Source organism: Myiozetetes cayanensis, unplaced genomic scaffold (genome assembly GCF_022539395.1).
Source record: "Myiozetetes cayanensis isolate MyiCay16 unplaced genomic scaffold, myiCay2020 scf4, whole genome shotgun sequence".
Lineage (NCBI taxonomy): Eukaryota > Metazoa > Chordata > Aves > Passeriformes > Tyrannidae > Myiozetetes > Myiozetetes cayanensis.
Genome location: NW_026087631.1, coordinates 70,195,183 through 70,218,316, shown reverse-complemented (window position 1 = coordinate 70,218,316; position 23,134 = coordinate 70,195,183). Strand labels below are relative to the sequence as shown.

The following is a 23,134-nucleotide window of genomic DNA, read 5'->3' as shown; positions in this document are numbered from 1 at the left end:
CATTCTTTCCAAATGAAGCATTATTGCAAAGATTAATCCTCTGATTCTTGATCCATGGATGCAACCCACAAACAGCTTCCATATGTTTACAAAACAAGCACTCCTCTCTCAAAAAACACAATCAAGACAAGGCCAGGCATCCATTTCCACCTCTGCTGAGTTACAGTAGGTCTCTCTGCATTTGTCAACCCAGTCTGAACTCAGGATGCTTTCAGTGACAGAATGCGCTGCAGGTCGGTGGCATCGTTCCCTCTTAGAGATGGAAAGCCTACCTAGACCTAGGAGAGCAAGATCTTCATGTGTAAAAATGAGACAGGTAGATACAATCTCTTGCACAGCTTTGAAACAGCAGCTACAAGGGTGTAGCTCTCCCTTACAGTCTACCCCTCTCTCTGCCACACAGGACAGGTTCACCATCACGATTCTCCTGCGAGTGACAACGACAGGTGACCTTGGGACACACTAGATGAGCACTGTATGGATTCCCATGGGAAAGGTACACAGTGGATGAGCACAGTAGGGAATCCCCAAGGGAAAGGTGCCCCTTCAGGTGCAGCTTGTCCCGCAGCCTCCCTTCTGGTGGATGAATTTCCAGGGCGCACAGACGAACTCGTGGAGAAAACCCAACACCACCAGCACTGCTGGGGTTTTGCAGGCGAAGAGAGGCTGCTGTAGCTCCTCAATGCCCCTCAGGAAGAGCAAGACCCCCTTACCTGGGATGGGGCATGAGCCGGCGGTGCTGTGCCTCGAGGAGCTGCTGCTGGAGGAGGTATTGCTGGTGTAGCGCCTGAGGTAGGAAGGAGGGTCCAGCGACGTCCTGGAAGGGCAGGGGTGGCACTGGGGCCAGGGGCTGGTGCAGAGGGCCACTGTGCTGGTGTGCAGGGGCCATGTGAGGGGTCAGCCCCGGCTGGGGCTGCACTGCGTGAGGCAGGGTGAAGTCGGCGGAGAGCTGAGGCTGGGGACCCAGGTGGAAATGCCGGCAGGAGGTAGCATGGGGATGCTGAGACCTTTGAAAGGGAGCACCTGGAAGAGAAGAGAACACAACCTGGTCTAGTGGAAGGTGTCCCTACCCATGGCAGGGGATTTGGACTAGATGACCTCCCTTCCCCACCCAAACCATTCTATTATTCTGTGACATAGCCTCATCATTTTAGAAAAGGGAAAAACACCAAACCGTCTTCTGAAATATTTTTTACTGGGATATGAGCTCACCGGAGTTTTCAAAGCTTTCCCTGAACTGCAGACTTTCCATGCAAGTCAAGGTATTTCTTTGCCTCTCTAAAAACGTCTCATAGGCAAGGAAATAATCTCTGCCCCAAGACACTCTCTCTCCCTGACTGCAGGACATGAATGAGACACCTCCCACCTCTGAGAGGAGGGATGAAGGCTATGTGTGCTTGCTGAGACCCTTCAATAGCCCATCCTCGTGAGCTGCTTGCAGGGACAGAGCAGCTGCTGGAAACACAACACAGGCTGCTATGAGACCAGCCATGAAGCTGATGGGAGTGAGGAAGAAATGAGGTGTGAAAGATATCTGTGGTGGAGGCGTTTTGCAAAACATCTGGCACTGGCTTGCACCTTGCTCAAGATCCTCGCTTGGACGGGCCCTTGTTCCAATCCAGCATGTTGATTCCTACATTCCTGGAGCCTTTACATGCAAAACTTTTCGCTCTTAAGCCAGGAAAAAAGTCAATGCAGAGGTGAAGGGTGAGACTCAAGTGAGGCTATTAGAAATGCCTCTTTGCTGAGGATTGTTCACAGGATAGGACACCCAACCTTCTGTAAGATGTTTTGAACACCCCCCGTCTTCCTAAAAAACTCCCTTTCTTTTTTAAACCTTTGGGAATGGTACAAAATATCCAGGAACAACAGCACCAAGAGACACTGAGTGTCACCCCAAGACACAGGTATGCATATCGTGCCATCTTCACCCAGACCCCTTCTGCTCCCACCTCCCTGGCAGGCAGGGCCAGTCCTTCACAACAGCCTAGGGAGCCCTGAGTGCTTTCTGCTCACTCCCATATGGAAACAGGAGAGACACACAGCAAAGCCAGATGCCAGCAAGAGAAACAACGGGAGAGGACTTAACAGAAATGGATGGTTTGCAAAACTGTGCATAATTACAAACAGCATCTCTTAAATACAGACTAATCCTCCAGAGTGCACCTCTGAGAGAGGCAGAGGGGAACAAATTCCTGTGCCAACCACAGTGGAACTTCTTAAGGTGATATTTCCCCTGCTGTCAGATAACAGAATGATTTGACCATCCCACTAATTAAAACCAGAGGAGGTGGGATCAGACCCACTGTTCCTCAATGATGGAGCCGCAAACCCAGACCCAAGAGCCGTCTGCGTATCCCATTCCCCTGCAGGTTTTGTTGCTGATGGCCTGGCCCAAATTCTCCACAAACAGGTAAAGGTTGAGTAACAAAATGGGGATCCTGTTCTACCTTGGCCTGCTGCTAAAGGGAGACGCCTCCTGACTGCTGTTTGCTTGGTACTTGCCAAGCAAATCGTGGTGAATTGCTCAGGCTCTAATGGCCTCGTGTCCTCCCGGTGGAAAACTGCTGCAGCAGGTCACAGGTGAGCCATTTGACACCTCCAGGCCTTCACAGGGCCTGAAGACAAGGTGCAAGAGCAGGTAAAAGTGTTAGCCCCTCCACATACCCACAACACACCAACCTGTGCCACTTCTATTTCAGGCAAAAATGTCTCAGGGCGACACGAGACAGTGAGGCTTAGTGATACTGCCCCACATTTCCTGGGACACACTGTGTAGCATTTTGTAAGTAAAGCAGAAAAAGCCTGTCCCTCGTCTTCTGCCACTCCCCAGACTGTTGATGCCTGGTGCAACCTTAGCCAAGCATTTCCAGTCTTCTACTGGTTCTTGGGAGCCCTTGGTCTGATTTAGTTAAATGTCTGCAGGACCTTTGATGCCAGAGCCCCGGTGACCCACAGAGCACAGGGTGGGCAGATTATCTGGTCATGCTTCTGATCTGAATTTTTCCTCCCATTACCGAGACAGTCCTTGTGAGGAACTCGGTCATACCCTTCCCAAAGGTCCAGACCGTGCAAACTTTATCTCTGGCATGTGTGCAGGAAGATATGCACAGCCGACATAAGCGAGAGCAAAAGCCTAATCCATTTTGTTTTGGTACAGAGTGCTAATTTGACTCATTTTTAGGCACTAATTAATTAAATCAAGCATTTTTCAGTCTTTTTTTGCTTGTACCTACTGGTGCAGTGATGCATTTCTCTCCACGGGAAAAACACTAGGAAGATGTGACCGGGACCATATGATTAAATAAAACCCATCAATTTGTCTTAACATAATACAATACCCTGTGTAGTAATTGTTCATTCCCTACAACTAATCCAATTGCTGATGAGGATTTTGACAGCAAAGCAAAGGCTTTGGGGAATACTTCAGCAATTCTATGCTTATTAGCAGTCATCAAATCATACAACTGGCATAACCAAACCAGCTTGCACAACGGAGAGCCAGTCCTTGACAAGCACGGTGCTGGTGGACCCCAGAAAGCCCTGGCAAAAAAGTAACAGTGCAAAACTGAACATTACATTTCAAAGTCATTTATTTTTGAGTTTACCTTCTTCTGCTCACTGCTTCTGGCTGCAAAGGGCCATGGTGGAGACTGCTTTCCACAGCTCCTCCCGTCATGCCCTAAAGCCAAGGTCAGCATCAGGGATCAGTGGATGGGGAATGGCAACTTCAGTAATTCCTACCACTGTCAGGACGTGAGTGCAGATCAGTGGCTGCCCCAGCTGGCCTGGTCCACCTCTGACACTGCTGGATGCTGAGGACCTGCCATGGAGCTGGGCCTGCTGTATTCCCCATATCTTCCCGCTCAGCAGCGCCACGGCCTCACATAATCATTTAGAATCACGGTATGGAATAACAGAATCATTTAGGTTGAAAAGCCCTCTAAGATCCTCGAGCCCAACTGTTAACCCAGCACTGCCAAGCCCACCACTAACCTGACCCGTGAAGGCAATCTCCCGCCGGGAAGATCCTTTAACAGCTATTCATGAAGCACCCAAAACACTTAGGTGGGAGCTGGCAACGGCAGGCTGCAGCCTCAAATTGAGGAGGTATAAAGTAGTTTTCAGAAAGCCAACGGATGATGCATGAACAGATGAACCTGTTCTGTTCCCGCCTTTCACTCACAGAGGCTTCGAACACGGCGGGAACCCGCAGGGAAGCTCAACACATCCTCCTCACCGCCACGTTCTCACTTCCACGGCTGCTTCCTTCCCCCACCCCCATCCCCCCCCACTTCTACAGTTATGTTTACTGTTTCCATACATTATCTGAAGCAGCACGGATGTATTTCCATTAACAGAAGTGCCCCTGTTTCCCCAGCACCCCTGGGTCAACTCCGCGAACGATAAGTTCATATATTTTTGCAGGTTGGTAAGTGACACCGGCTCACAGAAGCTTACTGGTCTGATCCTGGGTGTTTCTGCCCCCGGGGAGGATTCTCCTTTAGCATCAGTCAAGGCTTGACTGTACCTAGGCACATGCAGATTTATCCATCCAGCAGTATTTCACCCAGAAAGGCTCAAGGGATCCGTGTGCTCATTCGACACTGACCCACCTCAGAGATGCAAAGCCCCTGGGTAATCCCTGCAGTGAGACAGGGGATGCTATGGGCTTCACGAAAAGAAAAACCCAGAAAGCAGAACTATTTATTTCCACCTCCTTTCCTCAGGCAATGGTGTTCTTGATGCAGTCAGGCTACTGGTGGGGGGCACGGGATCAGGCCTGGAGCTGGCTCTGGGATAGGTGTCTCGAGCAGACAGCTGCAGCCCAGGGAGCCCGGCCGCCTTCGAGAGGAAAACAAAATCTGTCTCATGCTGTTAAGCTGCCTACAATGCATGTGAATTTTTCCCCTGGGTAAGGCAACCTGGCCGGCTTGTCGAGGCAGCCCACGGTCTCCACGAGGGGGCCGGGGATGGTGTGGGGGGGGGCTGGGGCTGTTTTACATCTAGATCCCATCGCTGCAGAGAGGGAGATGGCAGCCCCTGGAGAGCCCTGGCTTCACTCAGTGACAGATTTTACAGCTGAAGGAGATCTGCCTGTGGTAATGGGCCAGGCTGGGGGATGGAGTCGCGCCGTCTGGGCCATTTCGCCCTGATTAGAACCCCCACAGCCCCTCCTCCTGCCCTGGGGAGGCAGAAAAACCCCACCAACAGGAGCCACCCCGGTGCCTCTCCGAGCACCAGGAGAGCCTGCCAGGCTCTCAGCAGCCCAGGAGCCTGCAGCTTGCTTCCCTGGATGTGCATTAAAATTCCCCTCGGAGCCAGCAGCGCGGTGGGAATTTCGCACTGGTCCTGGGAGTGCTCAGTGAGAAAAGGCCAAAATAAATCGTGGGAGCAGCTCCAGCTTCATGAGGCCCACGGAAAAGGACACCATGGAGGGGCTCACACTGCGCCTACAAACAAGCTCCTAATTGCCTGATGCCATCAGCCAGGTGTTAACCCTTTCCAAATTATTTGTGAATATACCCTTATGGAATGCCTGAAATTCGCTTAGGAACAGCAAGTGAGGGGCGACAGTCACAGAATGGTTTGAGTTGGAAGGGACCTTAAAGATCATCTGGTTCAAACCCTCCTACAGTGGAAAATATAAAAAAAAAAAAATTAAAAAAATAAATCCCCAGACCAAATCCACAGGATATCCAGCTGCATAAGAATGTAGTGGTCTAGGAGAGAGAGATATCGTGCCATCTCACTCCTGTTACAGGAGGGCTAACTGCAGGGCAAGGAGATTGGGGCGGGGAGGGTAGAAGAGGAGGAGGAAAGAATTTAAATTTATCAGACAGGAAGGAATCTGTCTCACTTTCAGCACCTTTGCCAACAGCTTTCTCATTTAATTTAGCAGAACACTGAAATGCAGAATAATCAAGATTGGAAGAGACCCTCAAGATCATTGAGTCCAACCATTTCCCCCAGCACCACCATAATCATCCCTAAAGCACATCCCCGAGTGCCCCATCCAGACATCCCTTCAACACTTGCAGAGACGGTGACTCGACCACCCCACTGAGCAAATTATTCCAAAGCCTGATCACTGTAGCAATTAAAAAAAATGTTTCTAATATCTAATCTGAACCTCCCTTGGTGCAACTTAAGGCCATTTCCTCTCATCCTGTCACTTGTTACCTTGGACAAGAGACCAAACCCCACCTGGCTACACCCTCCTTTCAGGTAGTTTTGAAGAATGAGAAGGTTTCCCCAGAGTGTCTTTTTCTCCAGACTAAACAACCCCAGCTCCCTCATAAGACTTCTTTTTTAGACCTTTCACCACCCTCACTGCCATTCTGGGGCAAGATGCAGGATGGCAAGAACCATGCAAAAACTGATGGGCTACCAGCTCAAATCCAGCCCAGGGTGCAGCGTGCCATCCCACATGTCTTGTGTCATGGAAAAGGAAGCAGCTTGTGGCTGGAGGAAGAGCAGCCCCAGCACACATCAGCAATAGATAAAAAGTATTTTCTTTTGCCTTATTTGCTTGTCCAGGCTGTGCCACTCCAGGGACCGAGGCAGGATGGAGACCCTGAGGTGGGCAAAAGGCTGGTCTGTGGTGGTTGATGGAGCATAGTTGGGTCCTGGGTGGCAACAGGAGGTTCTGGAGTTTCATCATCTCCTGCTCAGTCTTGCACATTTGATGGAAAAGGGTTGGAAAGGAGTTCAAGGGAAGGAGGTTGAGATGGGATGCCCCATTGCTGATTAATGGTAATGGTGGTCACTGCCTGACTCTGTGGATTTCTGTGCAGGCACAGCTCAGCTCAACCCAAAAAGCACACAGACACAGACCTCAGAGACTGCAGATTGCCCCTGCCTGCTCGTACAATCTCTGTCCAACATCCTGTTACCCTGATGGAGCCTGTTGTTAATTGCTGAGTGACGTGGGCTGGTGTGGCTGGAGGGTGCCTAACACAGAGCAGAGCATCTCCTCTCCTGCACACCATGGGGTCAAAACATGTGAAGCCTTAATGCAATCCAAAACAAAAAAAAAAAATGAGGTGGGACTCCTTCCAGGGCCTAAACTCAGCACTCAACAAAATAAAAGCCCAACACATGGTGTGAATTTTGGAGTCGTCCTGCGCAGGGCTTGGGGTTGGACTCGGTGATCCTTATGGGTCCATTCCAACTCAGGCTGTTCCGTGATTCTGTGATTTACAACTGGAAATAGCCAGTGTTTATCAGCATATTTCCACAGAATTAGAGAATGTTAAGGGTTGGAAGGGACGTTAAATATCATCAAGTCCCAACCCCCCCTCCCTATTTAGGTCAGGACTGAAGTGATGATGAGTGCTGGGGACAGGCACCAGCAAGATCAAGTGGTAGGATATGGCCAGGCAGCCTGGACATATCACAGGAGGGAGACAGCTGTTTATACAGCACTGGATGAGGGGTTTTTTCCTGCAACTCTTTCCCACTAGCTTCAGGGGTGAAAGAAAAAAAAGTTTTGTTGAAGATAATGCTTCACAGGAACGTGTTGAATTCAGCAATATTTTCCAAGGAAGGAGGAGAAACACTTCAGCAGTGTTGCTACACTTAAATCTGTCTTTTTGCTTTTATACTTCTCACTGTGTTTTAATTATAGCTTTATTCTCGTGTGTTGAATTCAAGGGTGTATTTAAGATTTTTGGATCTTCTCATTTAAAAAAAAAAAAAAAAAAAAAGTCAAATTGCACTGAGGGAGAAAAATGTTTTCTGAGATTTAGCGGTCCCAGTTTCACTCCTCCCGTCCCAGGCTGTCACATGCCTGGAGGGATGGGTGGCCTCAACAGCCTGGCTGTGATGTTTCCCACCCAGCCCAGCTCTTGCTACCCAAACCAGCCCGTTTCTCAAGGGTTTGGGCCCAGCTGTGTCTGCCAGAAAAGGGCCCTGGAGGAAAAGTGTCTTTGGGGATGTTGCACAACCCCTCTGAGAGTTTTTTACAATGTTTCTCATTTCTGTTCGGTCTGAAGGCATCGGAGAGGACGGAGAACAAACGGCCCACAGGAATCTCTCAAACCTCGATTCCCATGCTAAAATCAGGGGCCACACTGCAGGTCTCACGGGCATTTTTGGGCTTCTTGGCCATTTGCAGGGCTTATGCCTGAGCAAAACTCCAGCACTTCCAAGGGCAGAGAGGGTTTGGCTGGTACCTGAACCTCAGGGAAACTCTCGGGGCTTTGCCCACCAGCCACACATCCTGATGTGCTCACCCACCCCCTCTCCCCCACCATCATCCCAGCCAGCTCCTGGGTGCAACCCAAGCCTGTTCTACGTGCTGTAGGGTGGGAAACATGAAGCTGGAGTTTTCCCGGTTTATTGGAAGTTATCTGGATTCAAAGGCTCTTCTCTGGGGTTTGTACTGTTACCTCAATGGAAAAAAATGTTGAAAAGGGAGTTGGAGAGGGCCAGAGGCAGAAGAGCTCATCTTTTTGTGGTTATATACCACTAGCAGGGTGTTACATCCGTGTGAATTAGTCCCCAACCTGGAAATGGGAAAATTAACCAGGGGAAAGAATTCATCCCCTATTTAAAACTAGGAATTAAAAAAAAACCCTGGCGTGACAGCAGTCTATTACTTGGTTCTGCCTGCGGAGAGCAATGAGGAAGCACTTGGAGCAATCCCTATCTCTGCCCTCGGGAATGTAAAAACGTGCTGACTTGTGCAGGCAGGAGCCTTCAACTTTGACAGGCGGGGATATGCTGCAGCCAGTTGTTTGGAAAGGGAAATTCAATACTCGGGGTTTCCGATGTTTCCTCGCTTTCACGGTGTCCAAATCCCTCCCCAGGCGTTTGGAAGTGCTCAACACCTGCTTTAAAACACTCTTAACTGCTCCTAATGACTGGCCAGGGAGGTTTGCAGCAGCTCCCTCCTGCTAGTAATGATATGCAGGACATCCAGAAACAGGCAAAAAGCCAAAACCAGCGAGGGGACAGAGGGGGGGGAAAGTCCAGCTAAACATTGCAAGGACCTGGAAGAGTCTTGGGGGCTGCACTGCACTGTTCATGAAGCCTCTTGATTCCGCCACAGCCTGAACCAAAACCCTCCACCCAAACACTGCCAAACCTCGTGGGTCTGATACCCAAATGGTGTAACCTTTCCCCAGAGATGCAGCTAATGGGAAGAGACAATGCCCTCAGCTGACTCTGATCCCTTGCTTAAGCAAAAGGCTTTGTGATCCCACCTGGTCTCACGACCTGCACCTGCTCAGCGTCAGCCTATGACACACGACAGCATCTCAGACGGGAGCAGAGCCCTTTGGTGTGGCTGTGTCCCGCACGCATTTGGGATCCAGGGATTATCCACAGCCCTGGCATAGGCTGTGGGGATGCAGTGACACCACCCCTGTCTTGTGCCAGCCTCAACATCCCCTCCCTCCTCATCATATTTTGGGTGAGGTGTTGGTCCTGGCCTCCTCCTCTCCCAAATGTTATACCCTCTCCACAGGGATTTCCAGTAAAGATTTCCCGCTCTCCCCTTATCAGCAACGAGGGGAAAGATGCTGTTTTGGGGGGCACTGTTTGCCTTACTGGCTTTAAACCTCCCTGATACGGAGATATTAGAGCAGCCTTTGAAACTTATCCTAAAATCACAGAGGTGGCTGGTTTGGGTGAGTTATCCCGCATCAAACCCACCCAACCCCATTGTGCCTACATTAATTCCCCCCACGCACGTACTGTGTTTTTAAGTGGGACTGTAATAACCACCTGAAGGATTTATTTATCTGCATCTTAAGCCCAGAGGTGGGAGATTCTCATCCACCAGGCCCACAGGGCTCCAGAGTGAGTGGGAATGATTTGGGGGAAACGGGCGGAGCATTTCACCACTTCTGGGAACGGCACATCAGTTTGGATGCGGCATGTTTGGCAGCCCAGCCTTTCTTCTTTGCTGGCTCCGTAAACCAAAGCAGCCCCAAAGCCAGAACTTTTTGACAGGGAATCAGGACGTGGGACATACCCTTGCAAAGGGATTGGTTGATCCCATGCCGCAAGTCACCTTCTGGATTTTATCTTAAGCCCCGCAGTTGTGTGCCAGGTAGTGTGCCAAGGATTTACCAGGCTGCACGAGGCTCTCAGGGAGCCAGGAGGGCAACTTTTGCAGCATATGCAATACCTGCCACTCAGGGTGGTATAATATAATGTACAGTAATATAATGTACATTAATACAGTGTAATGTACAGTCCCCCTGCAGCCCAAAACCTGCACCAAAAAATGTACTTCCTCACCCAAGAAGGCAAGAACAGCTTCAGCAGCTGGTCCTTCTTTCAAGTGACATTACACAGAAAACAGGAGCATTTTACAATTGCTAAGGTACAAAAAAAAAAATGGAGATTATCTTTTAAGCAAGAGTAGCCATTCCCCTAGGAAGTGGGTGGAGGCACCTCTTTGCACCCCCAGCACCACGGCAGCACCCGGGGTCATGGTCCATCCCAAGGACCAGGGCTGAGGAGAATCTGTGTGAGGTGCAGGGGATGCTGGCAGAGAGCTGCCACAGGTCTGGGCAGGTCAGCAGTTCTTTACACTGAACTGACTTGAACTCAGGTTTGGGAAAACCCCAGCTACTGCGAGTCCCGCTGCACCACGTCCCGGCAATTCCCCTTTCACGCTCCGTGAATGGGAAGTCTGTAGCTAAAAATCAGAGATCCTGGAAGCCTGTTCCCTATTAAATTTAATATCCCTAATTTTATAGGTATGTGTCACTCCGGGAGGGACAGAGCTGTGTTTGAAGTACAGGTAAAATGCCAATTCCTTGATGTGGAAATAGCTCTCACTTTACATTTCCGCATGAGGTCCTGGCATGAGCTAGGGCTGCTAAGCCCTGCTGTAATAACGTTTGAAGTAAAACTCTAACCAGACAGCAAGAAATACGTATTTTATAGAGCTAAATGTGAAGTCATCCATCTAAAAAAAAAAAAAAAAAAAAAAGTCCCAAACAGGTGCAATTTGCAGGTGTGAGGCTATCCGAGGGAAAGTGATTTTTTTGTAATCAGCAAACCGTGAGCTCCCAGAGCCCCAGCAGCATCTGAAGGCACAAACGTTTGCTATATAAAGAGCAGGAGGTGGGTTTCCCTGGGAGCAATAAGCCTCTTAGATTGATGCCAAAGCCAGGAAGGAGGTCTAGAGAGGGGCCCAAGGGTGCTGTGCGTGCAACTCTGGAGGGAGGCACTGCAGGAGACCTGTGACTGCACGTCAGGAGGGGAAAAGGTAAAGCTATGGTTGAGCAGAGCCCGAAACGGAGCCACACGTGTGCTGGGCAGGATGAGGTTCATCCTCGCTGGGGAGGTAATGAGCCCAGCAAAACCCAGTGGCTGAGGCTGACCGGCAGCCAGCACAGGCTGAAACGCGGGACACCACACACCCACAGCCAAAATCCCCTCCTCAGCACCGAGGCTGATAAAGCCCAAGCTGGGTGGTTTAATAAAAGGCGTCCCCTCACTTGCTCAGAAATTAATTTGGGGGTGTGGGGTGGAGTAAATGACAACAGCTGTCCCTTCCAGCATGAGGATACACCACCAGGGGTATTTTCCCCTCCCTCTGAGGCCAAAGGAGGCTGATTACAAGGGATTTGCTTTTCTAATACAATGGGAACAGGAAATCACATTCCTGCTTATTCCATCACAGAATGAATCACAGAATATTCTGAGCTAGAAGGGACTCACAAGGATCATCCAGTCCCACTCCTGACCCTGCACAGCACAGCCCCAACAATCTCACCATGTGCCTGAGAGCATTGGCCAAACGTTCCTTGAGCTCTGGCAGCCTTGGTGCTGTGCCCACTGCCCTGGGGAGCCTCTTCAATGCCTGGGGGAAGAACCTTTTCCCAATATCCAACCTAAACCCCCCTGACACAACTTCAGGCCATTCCCTCAGGTGCTATCACCCTATATTGGTTCTCATTTATTCAGTCAAGAATATCCCACAGGGCTGAAAACATAACTCGGCATCAACCAGGCAGGATGCTGCAAGTACAGCTCCGTGTCACAGGCAGCATCTTATTTCCTTGCAAGCAGCTTCTGAAATATCCCAACAAGCAGCTGGCATCCCTGAGAGAGTTAGGACTAAGTCAATGTTTCCATCATCAGCCCCACCTTCGAGGGGCTCGTAACTCTTGATGTTTGTGCTCTCACAATGCCAGAACTTGGCACAGAAGCACACGGCACAGATGCAGTTTTATTTGGTAATAAATAGCTTAAATCTCATAAGCCATTTTTTATTTTGGCTTGAACATGTAAAATGGGAAAAGAAAAATGTGTGGGATTTTTCTTCCTACCTTCCAATAATTTTGGAAAAGGAGATTGTAATGAATAATGGCAGGCTTTTTTTCTTTTTTTTTTTTTTTTTTTCCAGATACAGACAGTCCACAAGGCCATTTCTCAAACATTTTTCATTTTCAACATCCACTCTTTAGCAGTATCAATATCCTTCCCCCAGAGCAGCGACATTATTGCACCCCCAGGTTTTTAGGGGTGACTCGTATTATTTGATCGTTGGCACATTGAGCCTGACATTCTGGAAGAGTTAAAATGTTTCCACGAGCCCTTCAATCAATATCACTAATATTTTGAGGATGGATTGCTGTTTCAACTGTGCCCCTGTGACACCCCATTTCTCCAGAGTCCAGGCAATTATTGCAGCCCAGCACCCTCTAAGGTGAGCGAGCACTGGTTTTCATCAGAGATCCTCCGGGATTTTAGCACTTCGAGGTTTACTCCAAACTCAGACTGTGCTCTGCAGGAGCCAGCCTCTTCCCACTGTCCAAAAGCCAAGGAAACGCCCCAAACCCCCAGCCTGAGGACTTGGCTGCCCTTCAAAAATCCACCTCAGCTGGAGCAGAGAGGAGCAGTGATTTTGCTCATATGGTCAGCTCCAGTCATGAAGGTTCCCCAGTGGGGCACTGGGTTTACTGTCCAGATGGTGCCATTGCTGAAAGCTTTGTAATCTGCAGGGATGGTTTTTTTTTTTGGCAGAAGGCAGCTGGGAGGGATTCTGGGAATGGGAACGCTGCACCGGTATGGGGAGCTGGGCTGATGATGGGTCAGGGCCTTGCAACATGGTCCGAGGAGAATTCTGCATTCACAGAAATCCCAGAATGGGATTCCGCTATCCCAGGTTGCTCCAAGCCCTGTCCAACATGGCCTTGGACATTTCCAGGGATCCAGGGGCAGCCGCAGATTCTCTGGTCAACATGTGCTAGGGCCTCCCCACCCTCACAGCCAAGAATTTCATCCTAATATAACCAATCTAAATCTCCCCTCTTTCACTCTGAAGCCATTCTCCCTTGTCCTATCACTATCTGCCCATGTAAAAAGTCGTTCTTCCTCTTTTTTATAAGCATCCTTTTAAGTGCTGGGGGGCCACAGTGAGGTCTCTCCAGGGCCTTCTCTCCTCCAGGCTGAACAACACCTTCCCACGGGATGTAGATCCACTCATCATCCCCTCAGAGCCACATCCCCCCTTGCTGGGAGGGTGGATTGAAGGCAACCCTACAAGACTGGAAAGTGCACTGATCCCATGGCTAAGCCTCTCCAAATCCCAGCAGACTCAGTGAAGGATTGCTTCCAAGAGAAGCATGAGGAATGTTCTGGCTGGAAGCAAGGCAGGCACCTCGAGCTGCAGAGCCCACCCCTTGTCCCAGCAGGACACAGCCTGTCACCAGCCCTGTGCACACACAGTCTCCAGGAGGAATGGGATGGCTCACATATGGTATGGATTCACACAGGATCGAGGTGACTCACTGAATGGGGGAGTGGTGGGTCGGAAGTAAGAGCCCCAAATGCACAGGTACACTTTGGGCCATCTGTCCTCAGAAATACCAGCCCTGAGCCACGTTACAGAGCACGTAGGAGATGTCACAGCAAGGATTCATTCATGTGAAACAGCTCTGATGCAGCACAGCGACTGCACCCAAGGAAGAAGCATCATCCTGCTGCGATTTTTTTCAGGGAGTTTTAGGTGGACAAATTGCAATGCTGCATCCTTACAGCAGCCTACAGACCTTAGAGCCTCTTCCAGTGACTGCAGGGGCTCCCAGAGAGCTGGAAAGAAACTCTGGACACCAGCATGGAGAGACAGGACAAGGGGGAATGGCTAAAACTGAAGGAAGATAGATTTGGATTAGATATTAGGAAGAAATTCTTGGCTGTGAGGGTGGTGAGGTACTGGCACAAGTTGCCCAGAGAAGCTGTGGCAGCCTCATCCCTGGAAGTATTCAAGGCCAGGATGGATAGGACTGATCTATCTTGTTCAGTTGCAACCAGATGATAATTATTGACCCTTCCAACCCAAACCACTTAGGATTCTATGATTCTATAATCCAAAGCTTCCTCAGACCACAGCAAGGTCTTCCCACCCCTCGTTCACGCGAGATATAACCCAGATCCCTCAGCTGGGTCTTTGGAGGAAACACCAGGCATGCTCCGTGACTGGGAAGCAAGCATTTGCTTAATATCAGGCTCATGCCAGGGATGTCTGTTCAAATCCATGCTGGCTTCAATCTCTCTGCAGGAAAGACCCAGCGGTGGGTCTGCACTCCCTGAGCTTGCCAGCCAGGGAAGGCCTTTTAATTTCTTATTTTAAAATTAAAGCCAATAGAGTAATTAAACTAGTCTAAGGAAGCAAACCCAGCCACCTCAATCAGGAAAGCTGTTGCAGAGCCAAAAGGTCAATTAATGTGTACACTAAAGACACAGGAACTCCTGAGAGAACCAGAATGAACCAAGCTGGGTGACGAGGGAGACCCACGTGCAGACGTGCAAGCCCATGGTTTGGGCTTGAGCAGAAGAGGAGGCAGTGGAGGAGGAGAGGAACCCTGGCTGCAAAGTCTGCTCCCTCCTTCGAGCAAAACATTACTTCCAGCAGCCTGCTCTCCACGAAATCAGCTCAGGCAGAGCTAAACTGAGCATGACAGGGGCAGGGAACTGGTCCGTGCCCGGCGTCCTCACACCGCGTCAACCCCTTGGCCGGGCACGGTGGGCACCTCGTGGGGTGGAGAGCTCTGGGGAGCTGCTGGGAGAAGGAAGTGCTTCTCAACAGAAGACCAGCCAAACCAGGTGGCCTTAATTCATCTCAAGGGAAGGGTTACCAAGGTGATGGCGGGTGAGTTCATCTCCCTTTGCCATTTTCTTTCAAAGAACTGCCTCCTCCCACCGCGCGCCCTGCCAGGACCCGAGCCGACCTCCCGCTGTGATTTTTACCATTCCTGACAGTGTTTTAGCTGAGCCTGCTCAGACAGAAACATTTTTCCTCCCTCACGTGGATGTTGTTTTTATTACCTTGGAAACCTACACCCTACCTCTCAGCACAACCAGCAAGCACAGCAGGTACAGGGGGGCTACAGAACCCTCGGCCCTGCTGGACCAGCAAGCCCCCTTGCTGTATTCCATTAGCAGCACCAGGTTGCCACCATTAGCTTGTTTTCCAAAACCAGCCTTGCTGTTGAGGAAAAAAATTGGCATTCAGAGGGAATTTTACCTCCCGGGGCCGTGGGTACTGCTCTTAACAGAGACAACAAAATAAGAAGAAGTTTTTGGTTACAGGGTGAAGAACAACCTGTGAATTGTTGTTTATGGGGCTGGTTAAGTGCCTTGTAAATACAAACAGTGGCAATGACCGGAGTCCCTGAGCTGTCACCCAGTGGGAGGAAGGTGAGATGCTGTGGCAGAGAAATCCTGTGTGTCCAGGTCTTTCTGCAAACTGGGCATGAGAGACTTTTGAACTTAACTGATGCATCCACCCACAAGTTTTCAGTACCAGTCACTACCCACCAAATACGAGAGGAGATTCCTCTGATGCCAGTGGGTTAATTCACGTTTGCAGGGTTTCTCACATGGGCTTTTAGTATGTTTAATAGGTTCACCTCCTCCTCACATTCCTGGTCTTGGATCTCTGGAGGTTGTGGGAGACCAAGTGTCACATACCAGAAATTGGACTGGGGGAGAATGAGTGAACCCAGTTAGACCATCCATCCATGTCAGAGCCAAGGGATTTGCCAGGTAATTAGAACAATTCTATTAGGAGAAGGTTGGTGGCCCCGGGGAGAAGCCTGCAGCCCTGCTGAGCTCTTCCACAAATGCCTGACCCCCCAGTTAAGCTGATGCTTTGACACTGCTTTCCCCAGATGAAACTCCTGCCCAGCACAGTTCCTGCACTGACAACTTTGATGTCAGATGAAGCCTTTAAAAGACCAGGTTTTCAAACAAATGCAGGAAGTGTTGATGTATCTAACAGAGAGATGTCCCTTGCCATCCCCCAGGAGCCGGGATGGGAGGCTGGCAGAGGGACAACGCTCCGTTTCACAGCTGCTGATTAAACTGCCATGACAATGCTCGGCAAAACGCCAAATTAATTAGCACTAGCCACATGATCTACAAGTGCCTTTTGGCTTTAAAAACAAAAAACAAAAAACAAAACAAAACAAAACAACAAAAAAAAAAAAAAGAAAAAAAACAAACCAAAAAAAACCCCAAAGATTTTCCAAGTTCATTTTCACACACCTCACCGGCCTGACATTTTCCCTCGCATTTGCTGTTCCCGAGGTTGTGTCCCTCTTTCACAGGGGCTCGTGCCATTTTTAGATGCCATGGGTTTGAGCGTGTGGCAGAAGGAACTCGGAGCCCATATAGCTCTTGGCCTTTCGGAGAGGATGGACTAATCTTTGGCTGATATTTAGCAGAGGCTTGCAGCACCACACGCAACCTCCAGCTTGATACTGTTGTGACCTTTCAGCTTCATTTGCGAGACCATCTGAAATTTGTTTCATTTTGATTCCTCTGCAGGGCCTTCAAGCAGACTTTTCATGCCACAGCGAACCACAGCACACCTGAATTTAGCTGTTTCTGTACTTGCATGCACCTTTGTTTTTTTTTCCAGCAGCAGGCAGTTTTCAGCCCTGCAAACCCTGGATGTGCACAACCAGGAGTGGGAAGACGCATCCTGGAAGGCACTGGGTCAGCCCCAGGGAGGTGGGCAGCGTGTTTGCTGCAGGACGGCATCTTTAACAAGGTCATGGCTCTAGATCTCAGGAGGCTTTTAGGAAATTGCAATTTGATCTTTTATAGGATCATAGAATTGTTTAGGTTGGAAAAGCCCCCCAAGATCATCAAGTCCAGCCATCACGGACAAACCCACCAACAAATCATATCCCTAGGTGCCACATCCACATGTTTTTTGAACATTTTCAGGCATGGTGACTCCACCACTTCCTTGGGCATCCTGTTCCAGGGCTGAAAAGCCTTATCAGTGAAGAATTTTTTTCTTAATATCCAAATAGGATATCAGAAATATTTTATCTGGTGCTGTGCCAGCCCAGAGCTTCCTCCTGGCCCCAGACAGACACCTTCATCTGCTCCAGACTGAGGAGGGACCAGGCTTTTCCCTGCCAAACAGCTGGGATGGCTCATTCCCTAGTTTTATTTTGTTCTGGCAAGGACCCCATGCCTGTCCTGCTGCTCAAGGGGGGCAAGTGAGGCTCATGTGGAGAGGGGAGTGTGAAATAACCTGGCTGTGGGCCCCGTCTGGACACCTACTCATACCTGCTATCCTCAGCACTCACAGAGCAGAAACTTGTCAGTGCTGGGTCCCAGGCAGATCCCAAAGCCCTGAGCCAAAGGCAGAGGTCTGTATGTCTTCCCACACTCTTGAAAATCCCCCAGGAAGGGAGGAAAACCTCCTCCACCCAGCCCAGCTTGTGGCCCAGCTGCACAGATGTTCTGAACTGCGGACAGCCTCACCAAGGGAGCATCCCAAACCAGTGCAAAGTCTGAGCACCAAGGATGAGGAGTGACCGCATCCACTCTGGGCTCCCATGGATTTTCAGCGGGTGACTATCCCGGGGCCAGATGGGGACCACAGGGATCCCAATTGCTGCAGGTAACACACCTGCAAGGAAGGATGCCACGGGATGATGGCAGGAGAGACCCCCCCTGGGTGAGGGTCCAGAGGATACAGAGCCTGTGCAACTCAGAGAAGCAGAGACCAGGAGGGTGATGGTGATGGTGATGAGGCTGGAGGTAGAATCACTGAATTATTGGGGTTGGAAAAGGCCTCTAAGATCAGAGTCCAACCATTCCCCCAGCACTGCCAAGGTCACCACTAACCCATGGCCCCAAGTGCCACATCCACATGGCTTTTAAATCCCTACAGGGATGGGGACTCCCAACACTGCCCTGGGCAGCCTCTGCCAGGGCTGGACAACAATTTCCATGAAGAAATTTTCTCAATATCCAATCTAAACCTCACCTGGTTGCTACTTGAGGCTGTTCCCTCTCATCCTGTCCCTTGTTCCCTGGGAGCAGAGCCTGATCCTCCCCCAGCTACCACCTCCTGTCAGGGAGTTGCAGAGCCAGAAGGTCCCCCCTGAGCCTCCTTTTCTCCAGGATGAGCCCCCCCAGCTCCCTCAGCCGCTCCTGCTGCTCCAGCCCCTTCCCCAGCTCCGTTCCCTTCCCTGCACTCGCTCCAGCCCCTCAGTGTCTCTCCTGTCTGAGGGATTTATCTGAGTGGGGCCAAGAGCATCTCAAAATTTGCCACCAGTCCAGGACAAACAGACTGTGCCACATGCCTCCCTGCAGCACACAAGTTCCTACCAGAAGCCTGTGTGGTCACCAAGTGGAAAGAAAAGTACACTTTTTTTCAGTTCCATGTTTGACCTCTAGGCCCCAAGGATTTTTACTAATTACCAAATTTAATTTATTTTGCTCCCTTCTCGGGGCTAAGGCTTTGCATTGCTGGGCCTGCATTGTTTGTGTTACAGCCTGCTGGTGTCCACAGAAGTTTCAAATTAAATATCAGTCACACATTAAGGTCAGGCAGCTCAATTCCATTAGCAGGTGGCAAGGCTCAGCCTCCCTGAAATGAATGCTGCCCTCACCTCCTAATGACAGCAGCAGAGGAACTGGGCAGTGCCAGCCTGTGGTGATTGGCACCCCACTGACACTGGAGACCACAAAATTGATTTTAAAAGTCCATTCATCTTCTGCAAATCATGGCTTAAGTTTTCCTGACCCGTGACAAATGTGCAGGAGCTGCAACTCGAGAGATAGAGCCAAGAGGAAAGGGGAAAAAAATGCACAAAAAGCCCTACAAAAAAATCCCCCAAAGCAAGAAATAGATTTCAGCAGTGGTTTTCTGTCTCAGTTCGAGCCTTCACCCCCAGCAATGTGTTCTGCCCTCACTTTGTGAGCAAGGTTAAAGGGTTTCCATCACCCTGCCTTCCACAAAGAGGGTTCAAAGGATTTAAAGATGCTACAAGATGCCTCCCTGTTGCTGGACCCATGGACATCAGGTCAGGATAAGTCCCCCCCAGTCAGACTTACTGGGTCCACCAGCAGTGGGACGCCCACCTCCCACCCTTGGGCTCTGCACTGGCTGGGAAGGAGGAGCTGGCAGAGAAATGAGGAATGGAAGTGTCATCCCATCATCATCCTAACACCTTCCTGACCCTTTGCAGCACAGCCCTGTGGCCAAGCACTCCTGCAGCTTCTCTCCCCAGCAAAGTGGGACGGCTGCTGTCATCCACGGGCAAAGGAGACCTACAAAACCCTCAGAAAATGCCTTTCCAACTCTCACAATTAACCCAAACCCAAGGGTGCAGCCAGCTCATGACTGTACCAGACCAGGAGGCTGCAACTGGGCCAGGTGGCCACTCTAATAAAGTGTGACTATCCAAGGTGTGTGCCCAACACTGTCGTTTCAGAGAGATTTTGAAACAGCAATGGGGGTGACGAAGAGGATGTGGGGAAGAGGGTGAAATAGGACTTTAAGGCACCACCACAGCATAAGGAATCCGGGTTTCAGGCTGTAAGCTGTCACACCGCTACCGCTGAGGCATTTGGGAGGTTTATAACAGCTCTGCTGCTCTGTAAAATTCACCCTTCCTAAAGGAAAATATTTATTTCACTCAAGTACAAATAGGAGCTAAATACAGGCAGCTGGGTTTAATAGTGTAGTTATGCCTATTAAAGCGACTGTAAAACTAACATCAAGGCATCTCACATTAATTCCCTCCCGGTGACTTCCAGATCTGATTTACTTCGACAAATCCCTTGCTGTGGAGAAGTGGCCACGAATTTCCGCGTCCCCGTATCAGGTGGCCTTGCCATTGGACTCAAAAAGTCAAATCTATCAGCTACACAGGGAAAGAAAAAAATATTGATCAGAGCAGCCAGATAAGGAAGTGGCTGCAGATAGTGTCAGCAGGCAGGATTTCCCCCAGATCATTATTTTTAAGCAGGTTTCGTGGAGGAGACGGGGCCTGAGCTGCTCTTCCCACGACTGTGGCGGGTGACCTCGGGAAATCGCCACCCCTTGGATTTAAACCAAATAACGTTAAAACCACTGCTTAAAAAATAATATATATTCATGCCTGTGACGCTAAGAAAGGATTGAGGGTATTTTTTTTGTTTTTCATCCAAAAATCTGAGCTTTGTCAGCTTTCTGTTTAATTTCCAAATATGTTTCCTGAGGAAAGCAAAGACGCCCAACCAAGTTTATATGGCCAAAGACAATTCTTCAGACACCTCCTGAAACACATTTCCTCAAGAATGACCACAGAAAGGAGGATAAGAACCAGAAATCCACTTTTCCTTATCCACATTTACGTTTTTCCATGAATTTTACCTACAAAGGAGCAGAATCACCTGCATTTCCCCCATTGCCTGAATTTTACACCCAGTGGCCTGTGGGACAGGAACTGATACATTGTCCAGAGGGAGAAATGGAGGTGGGAGATCAAAGCCTCTTACTCAACCTTAGGGAAGACCAGAAGGTGTGAGTGGGGATCTGCAGAGCTGGGGGTCAGCATGGTGTGCCCACTGCCCACCTGAACCCACAGGTGGATATTTGGGTAAGCAGGAGCACATACAGCACTTTGGGAGGAGCCAGTTTCTGCTTCAGGTGTTGAGACTTGAATCAGACACATGGTGGTCTGGAATCATAGAATCACAGAATGGTTTGGGCTGGAAGGGAAATTTAAAGCTCATCTTGTTCCACCTCCCTGCCATGGGCAGGGACACTTTCCACTAGCCCAGGTTGCTCTCAGCCCCATCCAACCTGGCCTTGGACACTTCCAGGGATCCAGGGGCAGCCACAGCTTCTCTGGGCAACCTGTGCCAGGGCCTCACCACCCACATTATAAAAAAACTTCTTCCTAAAAATATTCTTCCTACCCAGCATCTTCTGGGACAGCTGGGACAGCTCAAAAACTGGAATGCAAATAACCCCAGATGTGCATTTCCCTTTTATATTGTCAGTTCAAAATGTAACTGAACCTTTAGAGAGAGCAGAAAACTACTATAAGTGTTTTTTTCCCAGTGCTAACTGCTGAACCCAGGAGAAGACTTCTGCCTGGGTGGAAACAATGCAGCACAAACAACACTAACCCATGTAATACCCACTGGATGGAGATTCTGGCAGATATCAAGTAGAAGAGAGAGGAAGCAGCAATTGCAAAGAGGGTGTTTCAGATTTAACCCAGCCCTGGGGAAAAAAAAGTAACATCTGTTCAAGCCACAAAATCTGTTGACTCCTCAGAGCTCCCAGTTACAAACAGAAAGGAATTAAAGTTGGGACCCAAACTCCTCAGCCATGTTAATTAAAGGCTGGCGCCTCTAGAACATCAGAGGAGCCACATGCTGCATTTCTAAAATTTCTCTGGTGCTTGTGAGAAAGATGGACTGCAAAGGATCTAACCCTGCTCCTCCTTCCAGGAGAACCATTTTAACCAGGAAAACCAACATGAGCTCCATCAGTAAGTGCAGGCTGGCTCAGAAATTGTCCAAGATTTGGCAGGTCTGCCAACATCTTAGGCCTGAAAGAGGTGCTTGCAGGCTGCCCCCAACCCCTGAATATCCTCACGTGGGTAAAATCCTAATTCCAGACTTTTTTGTCCATTCAGGACAAGAGTAAATGGCCACGAGTTGTGAAGGGGGAGGTTTAGGCTGGATATTAAGAAAATATTTCTTCACTGAAAGAAGACAATTTCAGGTCAGGCACTGGAACAGGCTTCCCAGGGGAGTGATGGAACCACTATCCCTGGAAGTGTTCAAGAAAGGTGTGGATCGGGACATGGGTTAGTGGTGGATTTGGCAGTGCTGGACTTGATGATCTCAGAGGGCTTTCCCAGCCTTTAAGTTTCTTCAATTCTGTGACCTTACAGTGGGATCATTCCTATTCCTCACAGAAACAACAGAACCTGTACAGATGGCAGACTTCCTCCTGGGACCCCCTGCGTTCAGCCACGCTCCTGACTGCCCCATTTTCTCAATGACACGAGGTGGCTCATTCAGCCAGGGTGCCCAGCCCTGCAGAGCAGCCCAGCAGATTTGACAAAGGTCTCCTTTCCTCTTAATATTGCGGAAACCAGCCCACAGCCACCCCCTGCCCAGCTTGGAGGAGGAGGCCCACAGTTCTCCCAGCCATCTCCAGGCTGCACTGACAAGCAGCCCCAGCCCACAGTGTGGGATCTGTCCCTGTGTTGCTGCTTTTCCTTGACTTTCTGGTCCATCACCTTCTGCCCTAAGAACCTCCCCAGCTTCCCCCTGTTGCCCTCCCTCCTCCGCCATCACCCAGCACTACCACAACAAAGCTCAGCTAAAATCTCTCCCACAGATGCAAATTTGCCAGGAATTTTAAGCCCTGCCCTTTGGAGAGAGCCACCTTTCTCCCCACGGGAGGTGGCATGCAGTGACACGAAGAGAAAGCAGCTCCTGGAGCTGATGGATTGCACTTCAGCCAACCCTGAATTCAAGAGATGTGGGGAGCTGATCCCTCACCACGGGCATTGATAAAACAAAGCACTTTTCATTGGCTTTCTGATGGGTGAACCTTGGAAAACACTTTGCATTTTCACCACACTGTTGTGTTCCGAGCTTTGATTCCTCTTTTTTCCTTTCTTTTTTTTTTTTTTTTTTAATCACAAAGTCTCATTATATTTGTTGGCTTTCTCAGAGCTCCAGCTCCCTGGCGTGATGTGAAAGTCATGGCATCACTAGAAACAGCCTTGTTCTTTACTCTGAAAAAGAAAACCCAACAGCTAGCAGGATCTGGGACTGTTCACGGACTGGAGAGGATCATTTCAGCCCAGTGGGCAGGGTGCCAACCCTGCACACCCACCTG

At 49.7% G+C, this 23,134-nt stretch overlaps 1 protein-coding gene across 2 annotated transcripts in view; it reads right to left on the bottom strand.

Annotated features, from left to right (window-relative positions):
* The window catches only part of ARK2C (arkadia (RNF111) C-terminal like ring finger ubiquitin ligase 2C), a 50,259-nt gene that overhangs the window by 14,286 nt on the left and 12,839 nt on the right, over nucleotides 1-23,134 (bottom strand). For both annotated transcript variants that reach the window (XM_050329196.1, XM_050329197.1), the window contains exon 2: nucleotides 714-1,023. In XM_050329196.1, coding sequence (XP_050185153.1) covers nucleotides 714-1,023 — 310 coding nt within the window. The remainder of the gene's footprint in view (nucleotides 1-713; nucleotides 1,024-23,134) is intronic.